Raw genomic sequence first — 22,391 nt, 5'->3', positions numbered from 1 at the left:
GAAAGGCGTTGTTCTTATAACGAAAATCCATTATAGTCTTATTATATATTAGCTATAGGTCGCTAATCTTTACTATTTAGTGATAGTATATATTATTAAAGTTGCTCTAAAAGGTAAGACTACTAGGATCTAGGTTACTAGCTTTACTATTTACTTCTAATATACTAATGAGCTTTGCTAATTTTACTATAGTTTTTTCGACTTCCTTAATATAGACTTAGTACTTCTAGGCAAATTAGAGTAGATTCTTAGTTAACGCTTATATAGCTTTTATATCCGTTTATAGAGATTTAATAGCGTTATTGTTCGTAGTGACTATATAGCTAGTACTGTTCGCTATATCTATAGCTTAGGCGTTGTTATAATAGGCTAGTCCAAGCTTTGCTAATATTATATTTATAGAAGGGTTGCCTTCGCCCTTAGGCGAGATATAATGTAATATAAAGATTTCTATTGTAGTCGGTATACAGCTTACTATAACTATACCTATCTTTTAGAACTCTTTAAGAGCTCTTTTAATCGTACCTTTGATCCTCTAAACGTATAGGTTATATACGAAGCTAGTAGGCTTATTATCAAAATCCTTCTTTAGGATTATACAGTGGAACCTAGTGAATTACGTCGCTAGCTTAGCTATATATTCGTCATTGTAACTAAAATCTATATATATACAAGTAAGTGCTTCGCTTATAGTAATGATATACTTGTTCGTAGCTCTAGTTAGGCATCGAGAGTACCTATACAATATACAAGTTTTCTAAAGCTCTAGGATATAATATAGCTTAGTCGCTATATCCTCCTTATTACTAGTATAATTAGCACTATCGTCGTTAGAGACGTCTAGGTCGTCGTCAATTGTAGTAGCCTCGTCTTTTAACACGATATATAGAGCTTACTAGACTTCCTAGCGCTATACACTAGTGGAAGTGACGTTGCTAGTTTCTAGATACTTGATCCCTAATGTACATTGTAGGGGCTACTCCCCTTCTATATACTTATAAGTTAGGAGAGTTCCTAAGTGCTTTTATATAGCGTCGTTGTCTAGCGCTTCGTTATAGTCCTTATAGACTTTCTATTTGTTGTTAGACACTACGATAGGGTCTATAGTAACATTCTACTATCGCTCTTTATAAACAGTCTCCAAGCTATTTTAGATTACTTTGGCTATATTAGCTTCTTTAGTAGCTATCATTTCGTTGTCGTAAATAGTTCTAGTAGCGACGTCTTTAGTAATAGCCTAGTAGGATATAGAAGCTCCTAGGGTATATAAGGGAACGCTAGGTATATTGTTGATTTTCTTTACTTCTCCCATTTACTTAGCTATAAGTTAGGCGCTCTCCCTCTTCTAGGTATTGGTAGTATAGCCTTTAGTAGGCGTCTTTCTTATATAGGGAGGTATCTTATAAACAACGAAGGCTAGTTAGGTATCTCCCTCTATAATATCGATACAATTGTACTTAAGTGCTTCGCTACTCGATAACGTTAGTAAGCTAAGAGAATCGACTATATAGTCGCCTCTGTCGTTGATATAGGTACTATAAGAATATATAGTAGATTATTTCGAGTTGCGAATATAGTGTAAATATATATCGACTAACGGTAGCTTATATAATAGATTAGGGTGATAGACTACCTAGATATAGGGGGACCTAGTTTTTCTACTTTTCTATTTGTCTCAGAGCATTGTATTCGTTGTCAAGGGGTCTAGCCCTCTGATTATATATATTTAAGTAGGCTAAGCCTATCTTCTTTATCATCAAGTAAGACATTAAGCAATTGTCAATATACGTTCGTTGACACTACGTTGGTGGTCCTCCTTCTTCTAGGAAGGCTGTTGAGCCTCTCCTTTTGTTGTTCTACCTTTGTCTAGACGATAGGTATTCGAGCTATTGAGCTCTGACTACATTCTTATTGTCTTTTATCTTTCTATTATATTCTACTAAATGTACCTAAGCTATATATCTTCCTTTTAGGAGACATCCTTCCTACTACTCGATATACACTATCTTTATCTGTCTAGAGGTATATTGTATTCCTTTAAGAGCTATCTCGTATACTTGATCCTAGATATAGTAGAGTAGGTTAGTATAGAGGTTCTACACCATTTTAAATAGGGGCTTAATCAGGGAGGAGCTTAGCTCTATATCTAAATAGGATAGTATAGACCACGAAGTCTTCTAAGATCGTAGAACTATACAATGCTATATTAATAGCTATATAACGACGATATAGTCGACTTATTGAGGCTCTAGTATACTGATACTAGTATCTCTAGGAGGTGTAGAAACCTATTGAGGTATATACGTTCTAAGGGTTTATTAAGACCTTGTCCTAGGAGACCTTCCTTTGCCTAGACGGTATAGGGCATTGAAAAGATATTTTATTATCCCCAACGTTTCGAAGACCTATTAAGGCTTCGTTATCGTCGATATAGTGGTTATAAAACGCTAACCTAATCGAAAGACGATAGTTCTATCCTCCTAAGTAGAGATAGAGGTAGAATTTTCATTGATTATCATTTTCTTCCCTAGTTTAGCCGAACTAGTTATAAAAGTAGTTAAACATAGTAGCTATTCGCGAGCTTCTAAGCTTAAGACTATACCTTTACAACACTTAGCTCCTTCTAATAGTATATCTAACACTGTTTTATATTAGATATAAAGTCTTAGCATAGACTTTTACTTTTCTTCTTAAGAGCTATACTCTTATCGCTATTATACTAGTTAAGTCTAGTATATTAGTTGCTAGGGGTATCTAGGTGATCTACAAGGAACCTATAGTTATCCTTTAAAGCGTTTAGACTATATATTCCGAAGGAACCTAGCTTCTTAAGAAGTTTTCTTCCTTTGGATAGATGTTAAAGGAGTCGACATTCCTATAGAAGTATATATATCAATCTTTTTATAGTCTATCGATATAGTCGTTGCCTTTTTCGAAGACGATAGCTAAGTATCTAATGACTAGACTCTAGTAATATATATATATATTGTCTATAGAAGCTCTAGGAATTCCATCGACCTCTATAATACTATTAATCTTAATACTAATTTCTAAGGGAGAGTCTAAGGACGTATCTGTCTTATAGCCTTTCTAAAGTATACTAAGCGAAGAAGACTTAGCTAAAGTAGTATAGACACCCCTTCTATCTTCGTTAGATACCTCTACTTCGCTTGTCTATATAGAGGTATCTATAGTAATACCTTCTAGTCTCTCCGAAGCTAAAGCTCTAAAGAAGATAACTAAGTACGTTCTTACTACTATGCTTAGTACGACCTTTCCAACCTCGGTAAAAGCTAGCCTTTAGGGCCACTTCTCTAGTCAAAATGCTATACGTTGGATCAAGACCTTCGAAGAGATGTATAAAGCTTATTAGGTTACTAATAATAAGACCTATATATATCTATTCGAGCTTTAGTACAATACTACGATCCGGCTTATTATTTATTACTAAGAGAAAAAGGACTAAGAGACCTAGGTAGCTTTTAAAGCTAAGTTCCTAAAGTGCTAGAAAGGCAACGATCCTAAGTAGTATAGAGACGGAAGTTACCTTTGTAATCTAATCGAAGGGAAATACTAGCTAGTCGACAAAGTTATCTACAACTACTTTAAGTTGATCGACTATATATATACTATCGCCCCTACTAAAGTTCGTAAAGAGCTATAGTATATAATCGTTCTAACTATATAGTATACGTTTAATTAGTAGATCTAGATAGCTTTTAAAGACCGTTGGTATACTCTAAAGAAGGACAACAAAGACTCTATCTATACTACGAAGTAGGTAGACTTCTTTAAGTTCGTTTAGGATACTCTTTAGAAGGGTCTTAATATAGGAGACCTCTTTCTTAAGACCTATAAGCGTAAGATCGATCTATAGAAGTACTACTCGCCTTTAGCTATATCTATTATTAAGACGACCCTTAAGCTATAGAAGTAGGAAGAGGAGGAGCCGAAGAAAGCTCTTATATCTACGCTCGACGATATCGACGATCTAGCTAATTAGCTCTAGCATCTATATATCTAGAAGTAGAAGATCGCTAAGCAGTTTAAGTAGAAGATCAAGGCCCTCTATTTATATAGAATCAATCCTACTTTTGACGAGATCGAGGTTCTCTAGATATATTTCTAATAGTGGAGCCGCTTATAGGAGAGACGTATTAGCTTTATTACTAGCCTACATATTAATAGTCGTCCTCCTAGCTATAGTAGACCTATAAGCTCTAGCTATTGCTACTATTATAGTGACTTTAACTATATAGTCCTCGAGTATATAGAAGCTATAAAAGCTATAGCTATAGGTCTAATATATTATAAGGGTATAGACTATTGCCTTAGCAATAGGAGTAAAAAGGGCTATACACTAGTCAAGACGATCACCTTTATAAAGGCAGATATTAACAACGTATAAGAGGTTAGCAAGATTAGCTAACTTATTCTCGTATATATAGTCTATTGCCTATAGTATAATAGCTACCCTATATACTAGGCGTACTATTATAAGTATAAACGTCTAAATAGTCGTCTATTTAAGCTAAATATATCCCTAGTACTAAATAAGCACTACCTTTAGTAGCCTAAACTATATTAGGAGCCTATAACTATCTAGACGACGATCAATCGTCTTATATATAAAGGGGAGTCTAAGCTTATCTTCGCCTTCTATTATATAGTGTCTAATCAGTTGTCGTTTTATATAGTTCTATTAGAGGGAGGTCGTATCTTAACTTAGAAGATTGTTCTATAGCTTATATTGAAGGTTGACGAATTCTACTAATTGCCTCTTTCTCTCTCTAACTAGACTAAAGGGGAAGCTAAAGAGGAAGTAGACGAGGAAGTAGAGACTATACTTCAAAGTATATCGCCTACTAAGCGTCAGTTCACTAAGGACAAAAGGGAAGATGACTTCTAAATAGGTAGTACTCCTATACCTTTAGTGGAGCCTCCTTATATAACTATTTTTAAGAACCTAGCTATAGCGAATTATATAAAGAAAGAGGAGCTATAGTCTAAGCCGCCTATATTGAAGGTTACTATATTGCCTCTATATATAAAGGATACGATCTATACTATAATGAAGGCGAAGACTAGTCTAACCTTTGATAACTTAGTCTATATCTTACCTAAATATAAGGACGCTCTAATCGTATATCTATAGGGTATTTCTACCGACGTTGAGGTCATTGACTATAAAGGGTCTAGTATTCCTAAGCCTAATAGACTAACTACTATACTAAAAGATATAAAGGTCTATATATAGGCTTTATACACTAATATAAATATATTTAACGACTCTTCCTCTAGTTAGACTAAGACGGTTCTAGCAATCTTTAGAGTTACTAAGGATAGCGTATAGGGCATCTATATAGGAAGCCTTTAGGAGTATTAGATTTATAAAGGTCTACCTAGAGATGTTGACGATTATATCTATACTTTGCTCTAGAAGTCTATCTCAACGCTTTTAGTCTTATAGCGTATAGAACTTAGTACAATGATAAGAGTATAGTCTCTTCCTACTCTATATATCTAGTTTAAAAAGGGCTATTATAATAAGTACCTTGCCTTAATCGACTTTGGTTTAGAGTACAACTATATCTCAATAAATATTATCGAAAAGTATATAATACTATACTAGCCTACTAAGGTTATTTTAAAGGGTCTTTACAACTTAGTACCATTTATTAGGAAGATTTAGGTCACTCTATATCTAAGAGGAGTTGGTATCAACCTTTACTTCTTTATAACTAAGGACATTACTAATAGCTATAAAGCAATCTTTAGTATACTGTTTATTAAGGATATTGCCCTAACCTTCGATTATTACGATAGTAACCTAATTACTACTAATCTGATTATAGAGAAGAAGATAGTCTAGATATACATTGTCTTTAAGAAGATTGCCTAGTAGAATCGCCTACTATCTCTAATATAACTATCTACTTAGGAGCAATTTCAAAGATTAACGAAGAGTCCTAAAAGAATCCTTGACTAGGTAAAGATAGAAGAAGGCGAGACTGCCCTTAATTTCCTTAATAATTATATAGGTAAAGCGGTTTTTTATTTCATTTTATAGAAGTCCTATATACTACTCTGAGAAGAGCAGCGAAGTGGGGCCATGCAGGATGCAGAGGCATGTGTATTGAGAGAGGTGCTCCTCTCAAGCTGGGTGGGAGGAGCGCCGAGGTCTATATACATGTGTGGGCAGAGCTGACATGTGCCCCCTGAGCGCAGGGAGCCTGGCAGATAGAGTCACGTGTGCACTAGCACGCGACACACCCCCCAGACAGACTCTCAGGAGGCTGTCTGTGGAACACGCATGCTGGGCACTGACTCTGGAGCTCGCACTGCCAGGCGCATTGAACTGTGGCCTCCGGTATTGATCCCACCATTGCGCGCAGCCGCCGCCATTGTGCAAGTTGTCCGCGCGCCATTGTGTACGCGTTGTGGCGCGTGCGTTGGCGAATTGCGTGCTGCGCTGAATGCGGTCAGACCCAGGGGCGCCAAAGTTGACATTCAGGGGCGCTGTCGTTGGCATTGTTGCGAGCGCCATTGATCGCATTGTGCGCAGTTCCCAATTGCGCAGCGCGTTCCATCCCCATCCTCCATTCAGGCGCGTATCTTGAATCGTGCCGCCTCGATTGTGGGTGCAGGTTGCGCAATTGAGCATTGCGATCATTCGCATGTGTGCCATTGTGGCCTTTGTTGCCCAACGTCTTGAATGCACGCCCACCATTGCTACCCATTGTTGCATTCGCGCCATGCAGACAATACCGCAGTGCCGCAGGCCGGTCGATGGCTGCACTCCTGGAAGTATTTAATCATGGTGAGTGCGCCTCAAACCATCTCCCGAACTCTTCCTCTGCAGACCGCGAGCAACAGCAGCAGCATCAGCAACAACAACAACATCAACAACAACAACCATGCCGTCCTCTGCTCGCCTCGCCGCTCTCGAGAAGGCCCGCGCCGCCAAGGCGGCCAAGAACAAGCCTCCCCCGCTCCCGGCCACCCCCACCAAGGCTGGCGCTGGCGCCAGCAAGAAGTGAGCACACCACAATCTGCCCGACTGGCGCGGCGCGTACATCCGCGTCTCTGACACTTGCAGCAGGACCCCCGCCACGCCGAAGACCCCCTCCAAGCGTGCGGCGCCCCCCTCCTCCTCCTCCTCCTCTTCGGAGGATGAGGAGGAGGAGGGCGCCCTGAGAGAGCAGCCCTGCCTGGGTTGCCTGAAGTCCGCCATGCGCGGCAAGAGCTCTGGGGAGTGCCGGGAGGCCCCCGGCAAAGCGGCCCGGTGCGCGCGCTGTGCGCGCGGCAAGAAGTGTCGCTCCATGTAAGTCTGTCAGCACAGTTGCAAGGCGCACGGTACTGATGAATCAGCCCCGCGAGTGTGCTCCCCGCCGCCAAGCACTTCCTGGCCCTGATGCAGGGGCGCCAGGAGCCCAAGGCCAATCTCGTGAGTACAAATGAAAAGACAAAGGAAAAGAGCTAGTCTGACTGTGTGTGGTAGGACCAGAAGACGCTGCGCGCCACCCTGCGCGCCCTCCTCGCCATGGAGGGCGAGGACGCCGACGCCGAGGATGACGACGACGATGACGACGAGCGCGCGCCCGCGCCCGCCAAGGGCAAGGGCAAGGGCAAGGCAAAGGCGGCCGCGCCCACCAAGAAGTCCAAGAAGGCCAAGAAGGCCAAGAAGGAGGAGAGCGAGGAGGAGGACGAGGATGAGGACGAGAGCGAGGAGGAGGCTGCTCCGGGCTTTGACCCGGAGGCGCTGGCGCGTGGTGTGGCGGCGGCGGTGCTGGCCGCCATGACTCCCAAGAAGAAGAAGGGTGGCAAGTAGTTCCGCGTTGTTGTTTGTTGTTTCGCGGGTGCGGGCACCCCCCAGTCTGTTTTGCGCCGGCGTGCGCTCCTGTGTTTAGTTTGTTTTTTACTCAAGCCTTGCGTTCCTGTCCCCCTGATCGTCTCCCTGCACCATATGACGCACATCCTGCAGGTTGAGGAGCTCCCTGAAGTGCTCGAACTTCTGGCGAGTCAACACCTTCGTAAGCCCATCTGCAGGCATCTCAGCAGTTGGCAAGTACGCGACCTCGAAAGATCCCTTCGCGTGTTCCTGACGCAGCCACATGTTGTGGATGTCAACATGACGCAGGCGAGTGCTGATGCGTTCGTTCTCTCCCACCACGAGCCGGATGGTCTGCGTGTTGTCACAGAACACAGTCCAAGGCACACCCAGCTCAAGTTGCAGGTCGCTGAGGAAACGCTTGAACGCCATTGTCTCCCGCGCTGCGGTGGACAGAGCGAGGAGCTCCGCCTCCGTAGACGAGGTGGTGACTGTATCTTGGCGCGCAGCCTTCCAATGAACGAGCCCACCGAACAGAGAGATGAGATAGCCTTGTGACGACCTGCGCGTATCAGGATCATCCGCATGCGACGCGTCCCCTGCGATGAGCAAGATTTGCGTGGGAGCAGCATCCTGCGGCACACCCCCGAACTGAATAGCGAGGAAGCGCGTGCCAAACAGGTAGGAGATTGCATGCTTTGCAGCATCAATGTGTGTCCCCGAGGGGTTCGTCAGGAAGTGCGAGAGCAACGATGCCGGGAACGCGACCTCCGCGCGCAGTACGACCGCGGCGTAGAGTAGCGATCCAACAAGCTCCTGGAACAGCCTGATCTGCGCTCGAGTGGCAGTGCCAGTGAACTTGCGGAGTTCCATTACAGGGAGAGGGATGCTTGGAAAGGTGATTTGATCCGCGAGACCGAAGCGCTTCGCAATCTTCTCGATGTACTGGTCAAGGCAGAGCCAGATCTTGCGTTGCGCGCGGTCGCGGATCACCCTGATGCCCAGGAACCAAGCCACGTCCCCCTTTTCGTGCACTTCGTACTTCGCTTTCAGAGCGTCGATGATCCTCTGAGCTGTCTCCGCGTGGTCTCTGTGGTAGAAGACTAGGTAGTCGTCCACGTAGAACAGCACGAGCACGCGCCGTTGGCGATCGAAGAACAAGCATGGCTCCTCAGGCGAAGCTGTGAGGCCGAGCTTCCGAAGTGTGCCGGAGAACTCTCGGTACCAGAGCAACGGAGACTCTCGCAAGCCGTACAGAGCTCTCTGCAGTTCCACAAGAAATCCAGGCTCTTCGAACCCCTCAGGCATCTCGCAAACAACACCCTCAGGCAGGTCCGCATTCAAGAACGCCTGCGCTACGTCGAACTGCTTGACCTCAAGATCAAACTGCGCGGCGATAGCCATCATTGTGCGGAACGAGCGCGCTGCGAGTGTGGCTGCATAAGTGCTTTGCAGAGTAGTGAGCTCCTGAAGGTCGCCTCGAACGCAGATGCGAGACTTGCACTTCTCGAGGTTGCCATTCTGATCGAACTTGTAGACGAAAACCCACTTCAGAGGGAGTGGTCTTCCTTTGAAGGTCTCGCGCCGAATCTTGCGCCATGTCTTCCTGTTGACGAGATTGCGAATCTCTTCCTCAGCCGCTTTGATGAACTCGGGCCCTTGAGGGTGGTTGGCGAGATCCCTCCAGCGCTTAGGAAGCTTGGCGAGGTCGTCAAAATGCACCCGGGGCCTGCTTGGCGTTGCCCCAGGACGCGCGTCACGATGTTGGCGGACTGCCGCCGCGAAAACCGCATGCAATGTGCGGTGCTGGATGCTGTCGCCCTCCTGCAGAGCGATTACAGGGTCATCCAAAAATGTGTGGCTGAACGAATGCCACGCGTGCTGATCTGGTACGTCGATGCTCTCCTCATGGTACATGGGGGCTGCGAAGCACACCAGACCGCCGCTTCCGCCTGCACCGCCGCCGGGAGACTGTCTACGGATCCGTCTTGAGTAACGAGTTGGTGGTCCGTATACCTTGCGCACGTACTTGCGCTTCTCCCTCGCTGGCGTGGCTGCGGGTGTTCCAGAATCAGGCTGAGAACCATGGTTTGAGGCGTCTTCCCAGTCGTCTGGAGCCTCTGGCTGATCGCCAGGGCGGTCGACCTCCTCTTCACTGCTAGGAGTATCGACTGCGGCAGCACTTGCCGTCGTGCTGCCCTGGCTGGCACTCCTAGTTGTGCCGCCAGCGACGCTGCTACTGGCGTCTCCGATAACTGCATCAGGGGCCTCCGATGATGCAGTTCCCACCGGTCTGCTGTCACTGCTAGCACCGTGATCAGCAGGGGGGCCGCTCCCTCCAAAACCGTCCGGGCGTTCCTGGCGCGGCTCCGGTGTTGGTTCTGGAGTGTAAAGACCACCAGTGGGCTCCTCACCCGAACTCTGGCCGCGATGCTCGAGTACTTCCGCACCCCCCAGACAGGATGGAGAGTGGGGAGGAGCCTGCCCTTCCGGTTCCCGTTCAGTCACACCCCCCAGATGTCCTGGAGAGCCGGGAACCGTCACTGGGTCTTCATGGGCATCTGTAACTCCGAACGGCACTGCCTCGGCGTCCCGAGGCTCTATGGGGAGTTCGATGAGCTCAACAACCTTTCTGGCGACTGCCACCGATTGAGCATCAAGCTGCTCCTCTCCCTCCCGGTAGAACGTGCGTTCGTCAAAGGTCACGTTGCGCGTTGTGATGACCTTCCTGAGTTTCGGTACCCAGATGCGGTAAATGTTGGACGCCCTGTATCCAACAAGATACCCGATGTGCGCTCTGGGCTTGACCTTCCCAGCACGCCTCTCAATCCCCTTTTCGCGTTCCTTCGTCAGCGGGTACGCTCGGCAGCCGTACGCATAAACGCCGCCCCAGTTAGGGCGCAGGTCGGCAGTCAGGGAATGCACGAGACCGGGCTGATACCAGCGAAACCAGTGTCTGAACCAAGAGTCGAGCACCTCGTTCGGTGAGCGGTAGTTGCGAGCGCGACTTGGGCTTATGCCGTGCAAGTACGCAGCTGCAACCGTCGACTCTGGCCACAGGTTCTGAGGAAGTCCGGCGCCCGTGAGCATTGCAAGGCTCTTTGTGATAAGTTCTTTGCCTGCGCGTTCTGAACCGCCGTTGGGCTCCTTGGTATCCGAAGGCGTAACCTCCAAGTCGATGCCCTGCTCCTGCGCCCAGAGCTCGTACGCTGTGTATCCCTTGATGCCAATGACACTGGTGTCGCCATCCTGCCTGATCTTGCAGATGGGCAGCCCGAATTGGCGTTTCACCCAGCGTTCGAAGCGGACGAGCTCATCGTACACACTGTCGTGCGTCTTGCGTATGAGTGGAGTCGCGAAAAGCTTCCCACTGTACTCGTCCTTGATGACCAGCAGCCAGTTCGAGCCGTCAAGTGCCCTCGGAAAGTCGAACAGGTCCCAAGAGACCCTCCAAAATGGGCGTGGTGACGGCTTCGATGGTGGGCGGCGCGAAATAACCTGTTCCGCGTATGCCTGCGCGCATACCTCGCATTCCAGTCTGCGAGGCCCGCGAATCCGCACACCTCTGGCGTTCAAGACGAGATGTTCCAGCGCCTCTGAACTCAGATGACCAGATCTGATGTGCCAGAGAGCAGCTGGGTCTTCTCTCTCTGGGAGCGGGTCCTTGGAGGGCCTGCTCCTCCCAAAGTTCTTCACAACTGCAGCGCTCAAAGTCACAAGTCCGGCAAAGCTTCTGGGGAGCACCCGAAGGGCATCAGAGTAGGAGGAAAGAGCATTGTATTGCAAGAAGGTCAGGTTGAACTTCTCGACCAGCTGCCTGAGTACAATACTCTTCTCCAAAGTTCCCCAACGCAGCGTGCAATCCAGACCGCAGTACCAAGCGCCCTGCGCTCGAAGGCGTCTCTCAGAGACAATGTTGACGTGAAAGCCCTCGACGACAGCAACGTTGTCTATGACAAGGTCCTCAGTGTTCGGGCCGCGCGCGCCGTTCAAAACGTTCTTGATGATCCATTTGCCGCGGCCAGAGATTGGGAAGGATGTGGTGCCTGCCTCAACAGTCTCACCGCTCGTCTTGACGAACGTGCCAGGGACAAGGAGAGCCCTGTCATTGACGAGATTGACCGCTCCACAGTTGTCAAACAGAATGCACTTGCTGAGCGGGTGTGGGCCAAACTCGAGAGATGCGAACACGCCACGCGCTCCTTCGAGCTCGCTTGCGATCGCTGGGTCGATGACAGCGTGCACCTGGAGCGCTCCCGGAAATGAAGGACCCGCGCCACTATTGGAACTAGTGGTCTTGGCGTTTGACGATGCGTTCTGGATCTTCCAACCGAGCTTCTGGAGCTCCACTCGAAGGTCGTTCCAGCGCTCCTTGGCGAATCGTTGGCGCACTGCATTCACCGCGTCGTTTGGGAGCGTCACGCCGTTCAGGGATTCCCCTGTCAGAGCGTACCGAAGTTGCCGACATTCCGAGGGAAACCACCAGTGGCGAAAAGTCTTCGGCTTGCACGGGCAGTCGCGGTTCTTCTTGCGCTTCTGACTGCCCTTCTGACCGTTCTGCGCTCCTGGAAGCACGGGGTAGGCTCCAGGCTTCGGGTGGACCACCGCTTCAGCCTGGAGGATCGCCTCGAGTGAGAGAGCCAAGTCGAGAAGGGTTGGTCCTTTGCCGCCGAGCTTCTCAGTCACACTGATATCCTTCAGCATGCGAGTCGCCCACTCTGGATCCAAGCGTCTCTGCACAGTCTTGAGGAATGTGGTGACGGCTGTTGCGTCGGTGACTGCGGCGATGTTGGCCGCCCTTGCGCGGTGGAGGACCGACATGTACTCGAGAATCCAGGTCCTGGGTTCGACGCCGCTCTGGCTGCCTCTGGCAAGGACAGTTGCGTACTCCTCGGCAAGCGCAGTGAAAGTAGCGCTGTTGGAGGGTGCGATAATCTTGCGCAGCGTCTGTATAAACCCGCGTGTGCCGGTGACGTTCTCGGCCTCCATGATGTCGTGTGCGGTGTGTGCGTAGCGGTCGCTGACAGACACGTTGATCATCTCGCGGAGCTTGTTGACGGCACGGAACGCCGCAGTGTCGATGGCGGACTTCGAGAACGCCTCGCACAGCTTGAGGAATTCACGGCGGATCTCCTCCTCAGTAGGATTGGTTGACTGAGGTTCCTCGCCACGGGTGGTGGGATCGGCTGCCTTCCAGGCTTGCAGTGCAGTGTGCCACGCCTGAAGATGGCGGTCCTGGACCGCCTGACGTGCCGCACCCTGGGTGGGCTGCACAGGAAGGCCGAGCATCTCAGCCTCGGTGGCGAGCTCGGTGTCTGGGTCGATGATGTGCCAGACACGCAGGTTGTTGGCCTCTTGGCGAACAGCAGAGATCCATCTTGGCCAGTCCTTGGGGCTGTCGAGGGTTGGAAGCGCTGCAACAGCAACGGTGACGGTTTTCTCAGTTTCGAGTGTCATCTTGAAGCAAACTGAGGTGTGCTGCGTTGTTCAGACTGAACGATGGGGGTGATGTGAACTTGTGGGAGTTGTTGACGATCGAGAAAACTGGAAGTGGTTGTTGGAGAAAAGAAGAAGGATGGCCCCAACTGGGCTACACCGCTGTTATGAGTGTTGTGCGCGAACCGGGCTCATAACTGAGAAGAGCAGCGAAGTGGGGCCATGCAGGATGCAGAGGCATGTGTATTGAGAGAGGTGCTCCTCTCAAGCTGGGTGGGAGGAGCGCCGAGGTCTATATACATGTGTGGGCAGAGCTGACATGTGCCCCCTGAGCGCAGGGAGCCTGGCAGATAGAGTCACGTGTGCACTAGCACGCGACAAAATACTATTAAAGTCGAAAGGTTCGTTGGCATTGAACCGTTTATATACTATCGACAGCTTATATACGATTAGTGCTTAAGCCTGCTTAGGTAGCCTATTAAAGCCCTAGCTATTAAACCGCTCTATATATATAGCTAGAAGTATATAATTGAGACTCCTAAACTTAGCCTAGATTACTCTGTTTTAATAGTCTTATATACAATGATTAAGATAGATGATCAAACTAGTAAAAGGGAAGATGCTAAGCATTTGCTACTTTAGTATAGGCTCGGAGTTCTTGACCTTCGAATATTATCCTTCGACTATATTTATTATAGTAACCTAGTAGAGCAAGGGGATTAGGTCTCGTACCTAATACGCCTATAGCTAAGTGTTGTTTAGCCAGTTGTTCTTTAAATACTACTTAAGTCTATCAGTGCTAGTATAAGCAATAGTAGCCTCAATAGACTCTATATAGCCTTTTTCTGAACAACGGCTTAGAAGAGCAGCTCCTATATAGCTAAGGCACTCCTTGTTAGTACTAATCCAACGCTTCAAAGTCTCCTAGCAATACTTTATATAAAGGAGATGTTGTATACGTAGGAGGCTATACTTATTATAGCCAAATGCTACCTAGATAGTAAGTTGTTTAGCTATAGAGTCGTCGGTGATTATATATTTTAGGGGCTAGCCCCTATTAGCTACTCCCTTATACTATTCTAGTAGTACGCTTAGATATATTACGATGTTATTAGCGGTTTACCTCTTTATAAAGAAGTAAATAAAAGGGAGCTAGTAGCTATTGAAGTCTTGAACTATAATTGTAAATAGGTGCTAACCCCTATATATAGTCTTGTAAATAGTATCTATAATCGCTAGTTAGCTATATTTCTTTAGTGTATCTAATAGGTCTCTATATACGAAGACCAATGTAAAGGAGTTCTCGCTAAGGATAGTTAGCGCCTTATACTTATACTAGTCGCTATAGGATAGTAGCTAGGTAACGGCTTCTATAAATTCTAGCTCTCTAAGGACTTTGTAGGACTATACCTTACGATTATCGCGTTTATAGAGCTTAAGAGACCTATATAGGTTACTAATCTCCTAGGTTGTAATATATTAGCCGCCTATATAGTAAAGACGTACCCTAGCCTTAGGGGTTTTAGTACAGCTATATAGCTAGTGTTCTACTACGCTATTGCTATATTTAGAGAAGAGGAGGTAGACGATATACTCTAGAATAGTATATAGGCGTTTAACTATCTTAATATCTTCTATTAAATAGTTATAGCTATAGCGAATAGCGATATCAACGATACTATCGTCGTATTTAATCTAATAGAGAGTATAGCGGTATAGCTTTATATTCTATAGCACTTTGTTACATTTACTTTGCCCTTTAGTCTTTTATAGCGTCTTTTAGAGGAGGTAGTGAAATATAGTCTTCTTTTCCTACTGCTTTAGGGCGTCTCTTCGGCTATAGAAGTACGAAACCTAGCGCTATTCGGCTCGCTAAGCTATATATAGGAGGGTAAATATACCTTCTTTAAACTAGCGTTCCCGGATCTCTATAATATTGTAAGGAATTGCAAGGCCGCTATTTAGCGCCTTAACCTCTGGTTTAGATATGTAAATTAGGGAAATATGCCTATACCTATATTTAGAAGTTGCTTCCCCTATAGAGGAACTGTTATCCTTAGAGGACGGTAAAGAGCTATTTAGTAGCTAGGCAGAGGCTAGAGTAGAACTAGGAATACTACTCGATTATAACGATTGTAGGGTTAGATACTTAGGAATAGGGAGAAGCTTAGGTTAGGGTAGTACTTACTAAGTAGCTAGATCGAGGTTGGGTTTAGAAGACAGATGTTCTAGGACTAGGGAGCTCGCTATAGGTATAGTATTAGCAATTCAATGCTAGTGATTAAATTCGCTATTTGACTAAATGGCATTTATATGTTGAGGGGGACTAAGGGCGCTAATAGGCTACGAATACTACGTCGTCTTGTTACTAGCTATACGATACGTTGTTTTATTGCTAACCGTATAAAGCGAGCTAGTCTATAGTAGAATGCTAGGCTATAGCTAGATCAATGTTTAGCAACTACTAATAGGTAGGCGGCAAAACAATTTACTAAGCGTATCTTCTAGTTACTAGCTATATAGTACATCGTTTTATAGCTAGCTATATAGCGCGTCGTCTTATTACTAGCTATACGGTACATCGTTTTATTGCTAACTATACAAAGCGAGCTAATCTATAGCTAGATCAATACTTAGCAATTGCTAATCGGTAGATAGTAAAACAACTTACCTAACGTATCTTCTAGTTGCTAGCTATATAAAGCGAGCTAGTCTATAGTAGAATGTTAGTCTATAGCTAGATCAATGTTTAGCAACTATTGATATATACTAGTAGTAAACTAATCTGAACTTACTAATAGGATCCATTGGATATAGGTTAAATGTATAATTCTATAGTAATACAACGTTGTAATATAGGTCTAAGTAGAATAGAGGGTTGGTATAGACGTAGATTGGTTGGGGAAACGTAGATAGGATATATATAGATGTAAACTAGCGGCTAGGTAGCTACTGACGCGACGTGGGCGTAAGGACTACCGCATTGAAATTGTTAAGCGGCGGCAAAAGGAGTGACTTCTAAGCGTAGGCGCTATAGTATCTGTGGGGACATTGGAAATTGGTCTTGGCGGGACCTCTTTAAGATCTAGCCCTTGGCGATAGTGCAAACGCCTTGGCGATCGGGGATGTGTAAAAACGTTGTAAAAACATTGCCAACAATTGGCCGAAATTAGTCTTGGCGGGACCTCTTTAACGTCTACCCCTTCCAGGCCCGCGACGGGGTCGTCGTAAAGAGGTCCCGCCAAGACTAATTTCGGAGACTGCTGCGTACAAGTAATTACAAATCGCCAAGGGTGAACGGGGCCGCCACGACTTCGAGCAATAGAGCAACATCATCGACAAGACAAGATCGCAAAGACTCGCAACAACAACTCTACAAAACCTCAACCAAATGAAAAAAAAAAAGAAAACAAGGATAACCTACACCCTAACTATAACCCGTATCCTAACTTAACCTAAACCCTAACCAGCGGGGGGCTGGGGTGAACTAACCCTTGGCGATAGAGCAAACGCCTTGGCGATAGTGCAAACGCCTTGGCGATCGGGGCTACGTAATAACGTTGTAAAAACATTGCCGACAATTGGCCGAAATTAGTCTTGGCGGGACCTCTTTAACGTCCACCCGCGACGGTCCATGTTTTTTCTGGGGGTCCGGCTCGAACGACTCCACGTCTGCCCTGTCTCGATAGCCTCAAGGGCGCAGCCCAATCAGGGCGCGGCTGCGCGCGGGTTCCTGGTCTCTCATCTCGGCAGTGGACACGTCTTGACAGGGGCCAACGCAGGCACGATCGCCGTGGTCCAATCGCGTGCGACGCTTGGAGATTGCGGCATCAACGACAAAATGAGCCCCAACGGCGCCAGACGCTCAGGGTCTGCTTCGCTCTCCCTGGAAATCAGTGCGCTGGCTGACTTTCCTTTTTTGGCTCGAAGGAGGATTCTGCTTCCCGCTTGGTCGCCGATCTTGAAGTGCTTGTTTCTTGCTTGGAGATTTCCCCTCCGCTCGATCTGGCTGGGGATAACTGGTTCCCACGGAGTACTCCGTAGTGTACACTGGTTCGTGAGCGTAGCTACGAACTCGTCGTGTGCACGCACATAACGTTACCTAGTTATTGGACGTGGAAATTGCCTACCGTCGACCGCAATCTCCTTCCACGACAGCTCAGCGCCGTGTCGCTGGCACGTTTGGGGATTAACTATCCGACAATCTTTGCGGTCCGGACTGACTTCGCACACGACCATCCTGCGTCTTGAACTGAACAGGCTCCCGGTGTCGACCCTACCTTGGCTTCTTGGGCAAGGACGACATGCTTTTCGATTCGGGGTATTTCTGCCGTCATCAGCTTGGCCAGGCTTGGGATGATGACGGTTGCCGGTTAATTCCCATCTGCCGTGGTATGCCGTCATGGCAAGCAAGTTTTGCAGACCCTCAAATCCCAGCCATCTCCGTTCATCCACAGCTCGTTCCCGTGTCTCTTGGCAAACGGCTCGCTTCTTGTCTATCCTGATTCCTGAATCAGGCACGCGCGTGATGTACTCACCGCGCCGTTTCCCGCCTGAAGTCAGAGATTGACGTGTCGGGTGCAGGGATGCCGTTGACCGGTGCAATCACACGGGATCAAGGATGTCGAGCATGATGGGTATCGAACGGCATGCTCGTGACGAGCTGGCGGTCCGCTCTCACAGAGGTTTCACTAGACCGGAGGGGGTCGAAATTGGCATCGCTATCGGAGTCGGACTCCGCTGGGTCAGGTAGCGATGCCTATGTGAGTCTCTCTGCCGGTTGGGCCCGTCGCAGCCCGGGACAATCGCCTTGGCACACAAAAAGTTGGGCCAACCTCGGCAAGGCACCACTGAACTGATGCCCGAGGAAAAAGAAGCTGACAAGGGTGAGATTCGAACTCACGCCCCTTTCGAGACCACGGATTTCAAGATTAAGGATGGATTCCTTAACGTGGCGCCTTGGACCGCTCGGCCACCTTGCCGCTGACGATGCTGATGGTGGACCGGACGGAGCAGACTTTTCTCAGCGGAGCCGGGATGCGGCGCGACGCAGCGGGCCGATGGGTGGGGCGCCTGGTGGGGATTGGCCTGTCTCGTGGCCCAAGCCCCGAAAAGCAGGATGGAAATAGCGGTTATTGTAAATGTGAGAGAAAATTGGGCCTGTTCAAGCTCTCCACTAACTCACTCCTCCGTACACTGCCTACCTCCAGGAAGTAGCGGTTGCACAGTACACTCAACGTGTTTGGTGGACCGCCATGGCGGACTTCTCGCGGTCAAGTTCTGTCTGACTCAGAGCGGGGCTGGGCTGCCCGCTCCAGGCTGCCCCACGCCAGCATGTGATGCTGAACATGAACATGAAGTACACATTGAGTGCAGACCTCGCTGTGTTTTAACATATGTTGTTCACCCGCCAGTTGACGCAACTCTTGGATTCAGCCCGCGGTCATGTCGGAATCCAGTCACGACCGAGACCCTTCTAGTTCAGTTTCGGGTGCCGAACCGCCTACGAATGCTGCTGAGCGTACTCGTCCTCCTACTGCTCCTCCTCCTGCTCCTCCTCCACCTCCGCTTCCCCCACGGTTGGTTAGCGCCCGGCCTCCGCAACCTGTCGAGCACCGGCGCTCCCCTGATCTTGACAAGCTGGCCTCGATGCCTGAAAACCCTCTGTTCCGGAGGCTGCAGCCACCGCCATATGCGTATAAGCCAACCTGGTACTTCTTCTATAGCACCCTGACGAGCCCAGCTATATTGCGAGGGGTCTTGGGCCTTGAGTCGGAACCGGTCTTGCGCAGTGCCAAAACCTATGGCTACGAACTTGCCAACTGGGGCCAGTACAAAACCCTCATTGACAGCGAGCCTGGAACAGAAGTGACAGGCCGCGCCTACATGGTCCAGTCTGCTGAGCAAGAGCGCAAGCTCGCCTACTACGAGACCAACGCGTACCGTCTAGCGCCCTGCGCGATATACTTCTCTGACAGTCCTGACGGGAAAGCGGATGAGGTCCCAGCCATCGGTAAAACCTTCCGGTATGCCGGAGATGCCCAAGCTCTGAAGCAAGGTCGCTTCGACTGGGCTCTGTGGGAAACGCAGATGGGTATACAATTGCCGCCGAAGTGGCGTAGAGGAGAAGAGGGGGCTGAAGAGAAGGGCAAGGCAGAACAGGCCGTGGAAGGCGAGACTAGGGGCGTGGGGAGGAGCGCCAGCACTGAGCCTGGAGGCTTGAAAGAGATACCGCCAAGCCACTGACCTCGTGTTTATGGTATCATTTCCCGCGTCCCTACCCCTTGTGTCATTGGGATTTCGCGTAGTTAAATACTCAATAACTACCTTACGCTATTGCTGATTTTCACGTTGCCTTTTGTCGCTGAGTTATATCTCCGGGTGTCCAACAGCCTCCTTTTGCCCAGAGACAACATTGATCTGAGCTAACAGCCCGCCAAGCCGAGCCACGCTGTGTCATCATGGACAACAAAACAAACACGGTAAACTGCCAAACAAAACGGGCCGCGCAGCCTTCCAACAATGAACGAGACCTTTCACTCTGAAAATCGACTGGCGCCATTACTTTCGCATCTCGACTACATCTCTCACCACAGCCATGGACCAGGTCCGCCGGAAGAATCTCGAGCGGGCACAACTTGACATGTTGAAAGCCCTGCACGACTATCTCGATCTGAATTGCCGATCGATGACTTCCGTGGACGCCAATGAGCTCGAGGCTCTCGGCATTGTAAGAGGGACAGATCTCGACGTCGACGGCCAGTTGCCATACGATTTCGAGCCCCGTTTCTTTTCTCCCTGCAATGAGGAGTGTCCCGGTTTAGAGGAAGAGACGGAGGAGTGGCGACCCTTGTGGCGCGCGACCCTAGACAGTCCTAAAAACCTGCTCGACCCCGAGTGGGTTCCGAGCGCGGGCTACGTCTACGCCAGCGTGAAGGCCAGATGGTTCCAGACCATATTGGAGCACCTGGCCGACCGATACGATGCTGAGATACATCCCGCGCAAGCTGTCGAGACCTCCGTTGCGACCTCCACCATTCCCCGGACTACCCTCCTTCCCAACCCACCAAGCAGCCAAGCTCGCACCTAACACCTCAGCCCAGCGCCGTCTACAAATGCCATTCAGACCCGCGCTATGCTGGCCCACGCGGTTATTGCGGCGATGATTGGTACGAGTGCGAACCGTGCATGGTGCCCGTCGACGGCGACAAACCCCACATGATGATTACCGTGCTCGAGCCGGCCGTGGCCCCGGAGGGCAACCTGCTCTGGAGCGAGTTCAACGCCATCATCGCTCTGCTGGAATCGCGAATTCGCATGGGGCAATTCACCGACCACCACACCAAGCCTGTAAGACCCTGTCCCAGTTCAACCCCCAAACCAGCCGGCTACTTAACCAACCCATCCCACACACAGGTCCTGATTATCGCCTTCCAACGCGACACACACGCACGCATCACGCAGGCCCACATAGACGCCGAGACCAATAATGTCGTCATCCGCCAGTCGCGCCAGCTTGAGCTGGTGGGCGCCCCCGGCGAGCCGCCCGCTGACGCCTACCTTCTCCTGCGCTGGATGCTCAACTCCCCCGTGGGCGCGACCAAGTACGAGGACGAGGAACTGGCCGGCAAGGGTGAGCGGAAAAAGGACGTAGAAACGGGTAGGGCCGAGTTGCCTATAGCGCACGAGCTGGTTGCTGTCGAGTCTGCTTCGTAGTCAGGGGCAGCGATCGATAGCTGAGATCAGGGAGTCCAAGTTATGAGTGCTGTTTGAGCATTGGCACTCAAATGCTGCTACTTAGACACAAGATAACGGCATTATCTGGATGTCGGCGAGGAGTGCTTTTAGGAGAGGCTTGTTGCGGTCGAGATCGGACTCGTGAGAGTGGCAGCGGAAGTGAACCGCAAGAGGGGCTAGCGCTGGGGCCTCCGTATACCAGACCGAGCGAATTGCGAATGTCATTGTACTGCGGCAGCCAGGCAAACCGCGTCAGCTTGCCGAGCTGGGGCTGCGACTTGTTGCCTGACGCTGGCGACTTCTCCGTGTCAGCCATGGCGGCGCAGACTACATAATGACGAAGGACTGGGCCAGCGGCGAGGAAAACAACCGGGGCAGGGTGCCAGATTCCGAGAAAAGGGGTGTTCGCCCTAAGGGATGGCGGTGCTCGGGATTGGAAGGCGCATATCCTCTTGAAGAATGACAGAGCAGGGTGCAGCTTACATGAAATGCATCAACTACTGTGAGCCGTTACCCTGCCTTAAAAGCAACTGATGCTCTGGTCAGATGAGGAAGAGACGGGGCAATACGGATATTCGTTTCAATCTCCCTCGTCCGCACCGCCCTCAAGTGGCCATTGGGAGATGCAACTGGGCTCTGTAAGATATGGGCTTGTCACAATCAGGCTCTCGATCCACTAGAACATTCGTCGTTCATGTAGGTCGATATTTAAATTATAGAATTGAACAGTTCAAAAAGGCAACTATCCGTCCCGATGCTCGAATTCAACATATCCAATGGCCTTTTCGTCCCAAACTGCTGTGAAGCGAGTAGTAAAGCTTCAGCGGGATGCTCGATATTGGACGGCTGTGGGCGACATGGATTTCACGCAAATGTACTCGCTGATGCTGTAGTTATCCTAAGTATTCACTTGGAACTTGGGGGTGAAGGGGGAAGCAATTAACGTGAATGGAGTGCTCACAACAACCTTCAATACTCCATACAGCAAGGTAAGGTGATAGGTTGCCCGTGGGCACCTATTTACGGAATACTGTGCCTCCTGCGTAAGGAGCTGAAGTGGGGCACTCAGCTGTCGCACTCCCACAGTAAGGTACCCATGCCTTTCTGCTGTGGTACAGTACACTACCCGATTTGGGTAGACGTTAAAGAGGTCCCGCCAAGACTAATTTCGGCCAATTGTCGGCTGAGTTTTTACAACGTTATTACATAGCCACCATCGCCAAGGCGTTTGCTCTATCGCCAAGGGTTAGTTCACCGGGGTACGGGGAGCGGCGCTAGCCCCTCTACTAGGTAGGGTTTAGGTTAAGGTTAGGATACGGGTTATAGTTAGGGTACGGGTTATCCTCGTTTTCTTTTTTTTCGATTTGGTTGAGTTTTTATCAAGTTG

General features: G+C 48.8%; 3 protein-coding genes and 1 non-coding gene across 4 annotated transcripts; 3 read left to right on the top strand and 1 right to left on the bottom strand.

The window, feature by feature from the left end:
• The first annotated feature begins 6,995 nt into the window (after positions 1-6,995).
• Positions 6,996-7,875, top strand: THITE_2108691 (uncharacterized protein). The gene is made up of 3 exons (XM_003649722.1): positions 6,996-7,324; positions 7,372-7,447; positions 7,502-7,875. Exons 1-3 carry the CDS (start codon positions 7,233-7,235, stop codon positions 7,829-7,831), a joined length of 498 nt encoding a protein of 165 aa, XP_003649770.1. The 5' UTR covers positions 6,996-7,232; the 3' UTR covers positions 7,832-7,875.
• A 10,270-nt stretch (positions 7,876-18,145) lies between these two features.
• Positions 18,146-18,249, bottom strand: THITE_t9. Its single transcript has one exon. It is a non-coding gene; the product is annotated as a tRNA-Leu (tRNA).
• A 240-nt stretch (positions 18,250-18,489) lies between these two features.
• THITE_2108688 (uncharacterized protein) lies at positions 18,490-19,614 on the top strand. The gene has a single exon (XM_003649721.1). It carries the CDS (start codon positions 18,713-18,715, stop codon positions 19,511-19,513), a length of 801 nt encoding a protein of 266 aa, XP_003649769.1. The 5' UTR covers positions 18,490-18,712; the 3' UTR covers positions 19,514-19,614.
• Positions 19,615-20,142: 528 nt separating this feature from the next.
• THITE_2108683 (uncharacterized protein) lies at positions 20,143-21,017 on the top strand. Its single transcript, XM_003649720.1, has one exon. The coding sequence runs from the start codon at positions 20,456-20,458 to the stop codon at positions 20,981-20,983; it is 528 nt and encodes a 175-aa protein (XP_003649768.1). The 5' UTR covers positions 20,143-20,455; the 3' UTR covers positions 20,984-21,017.
• The last annotated feature ends 1,374 nt before the right edge of the window (positions 21,018-22,391 follow it).

Source organism: Thermothielavioides terrestris, chromosome 1, assembly GCF_000226115.1.
Source record: "Thermothielavioides terrestris NRRL 8126 chromosome 1, complete sequence".
NCBI lineage: Eukaryota > Fungi > Ascomycota > Sordariomycetes > Sordariales > Chaetomiaceae > Thermothielavioides > Thermothielavioides terrestris.
Note: the sequence above shows the minus strand (reverse complement) of the source record. Positions and strands in the feature narration are given on the sequence as shown.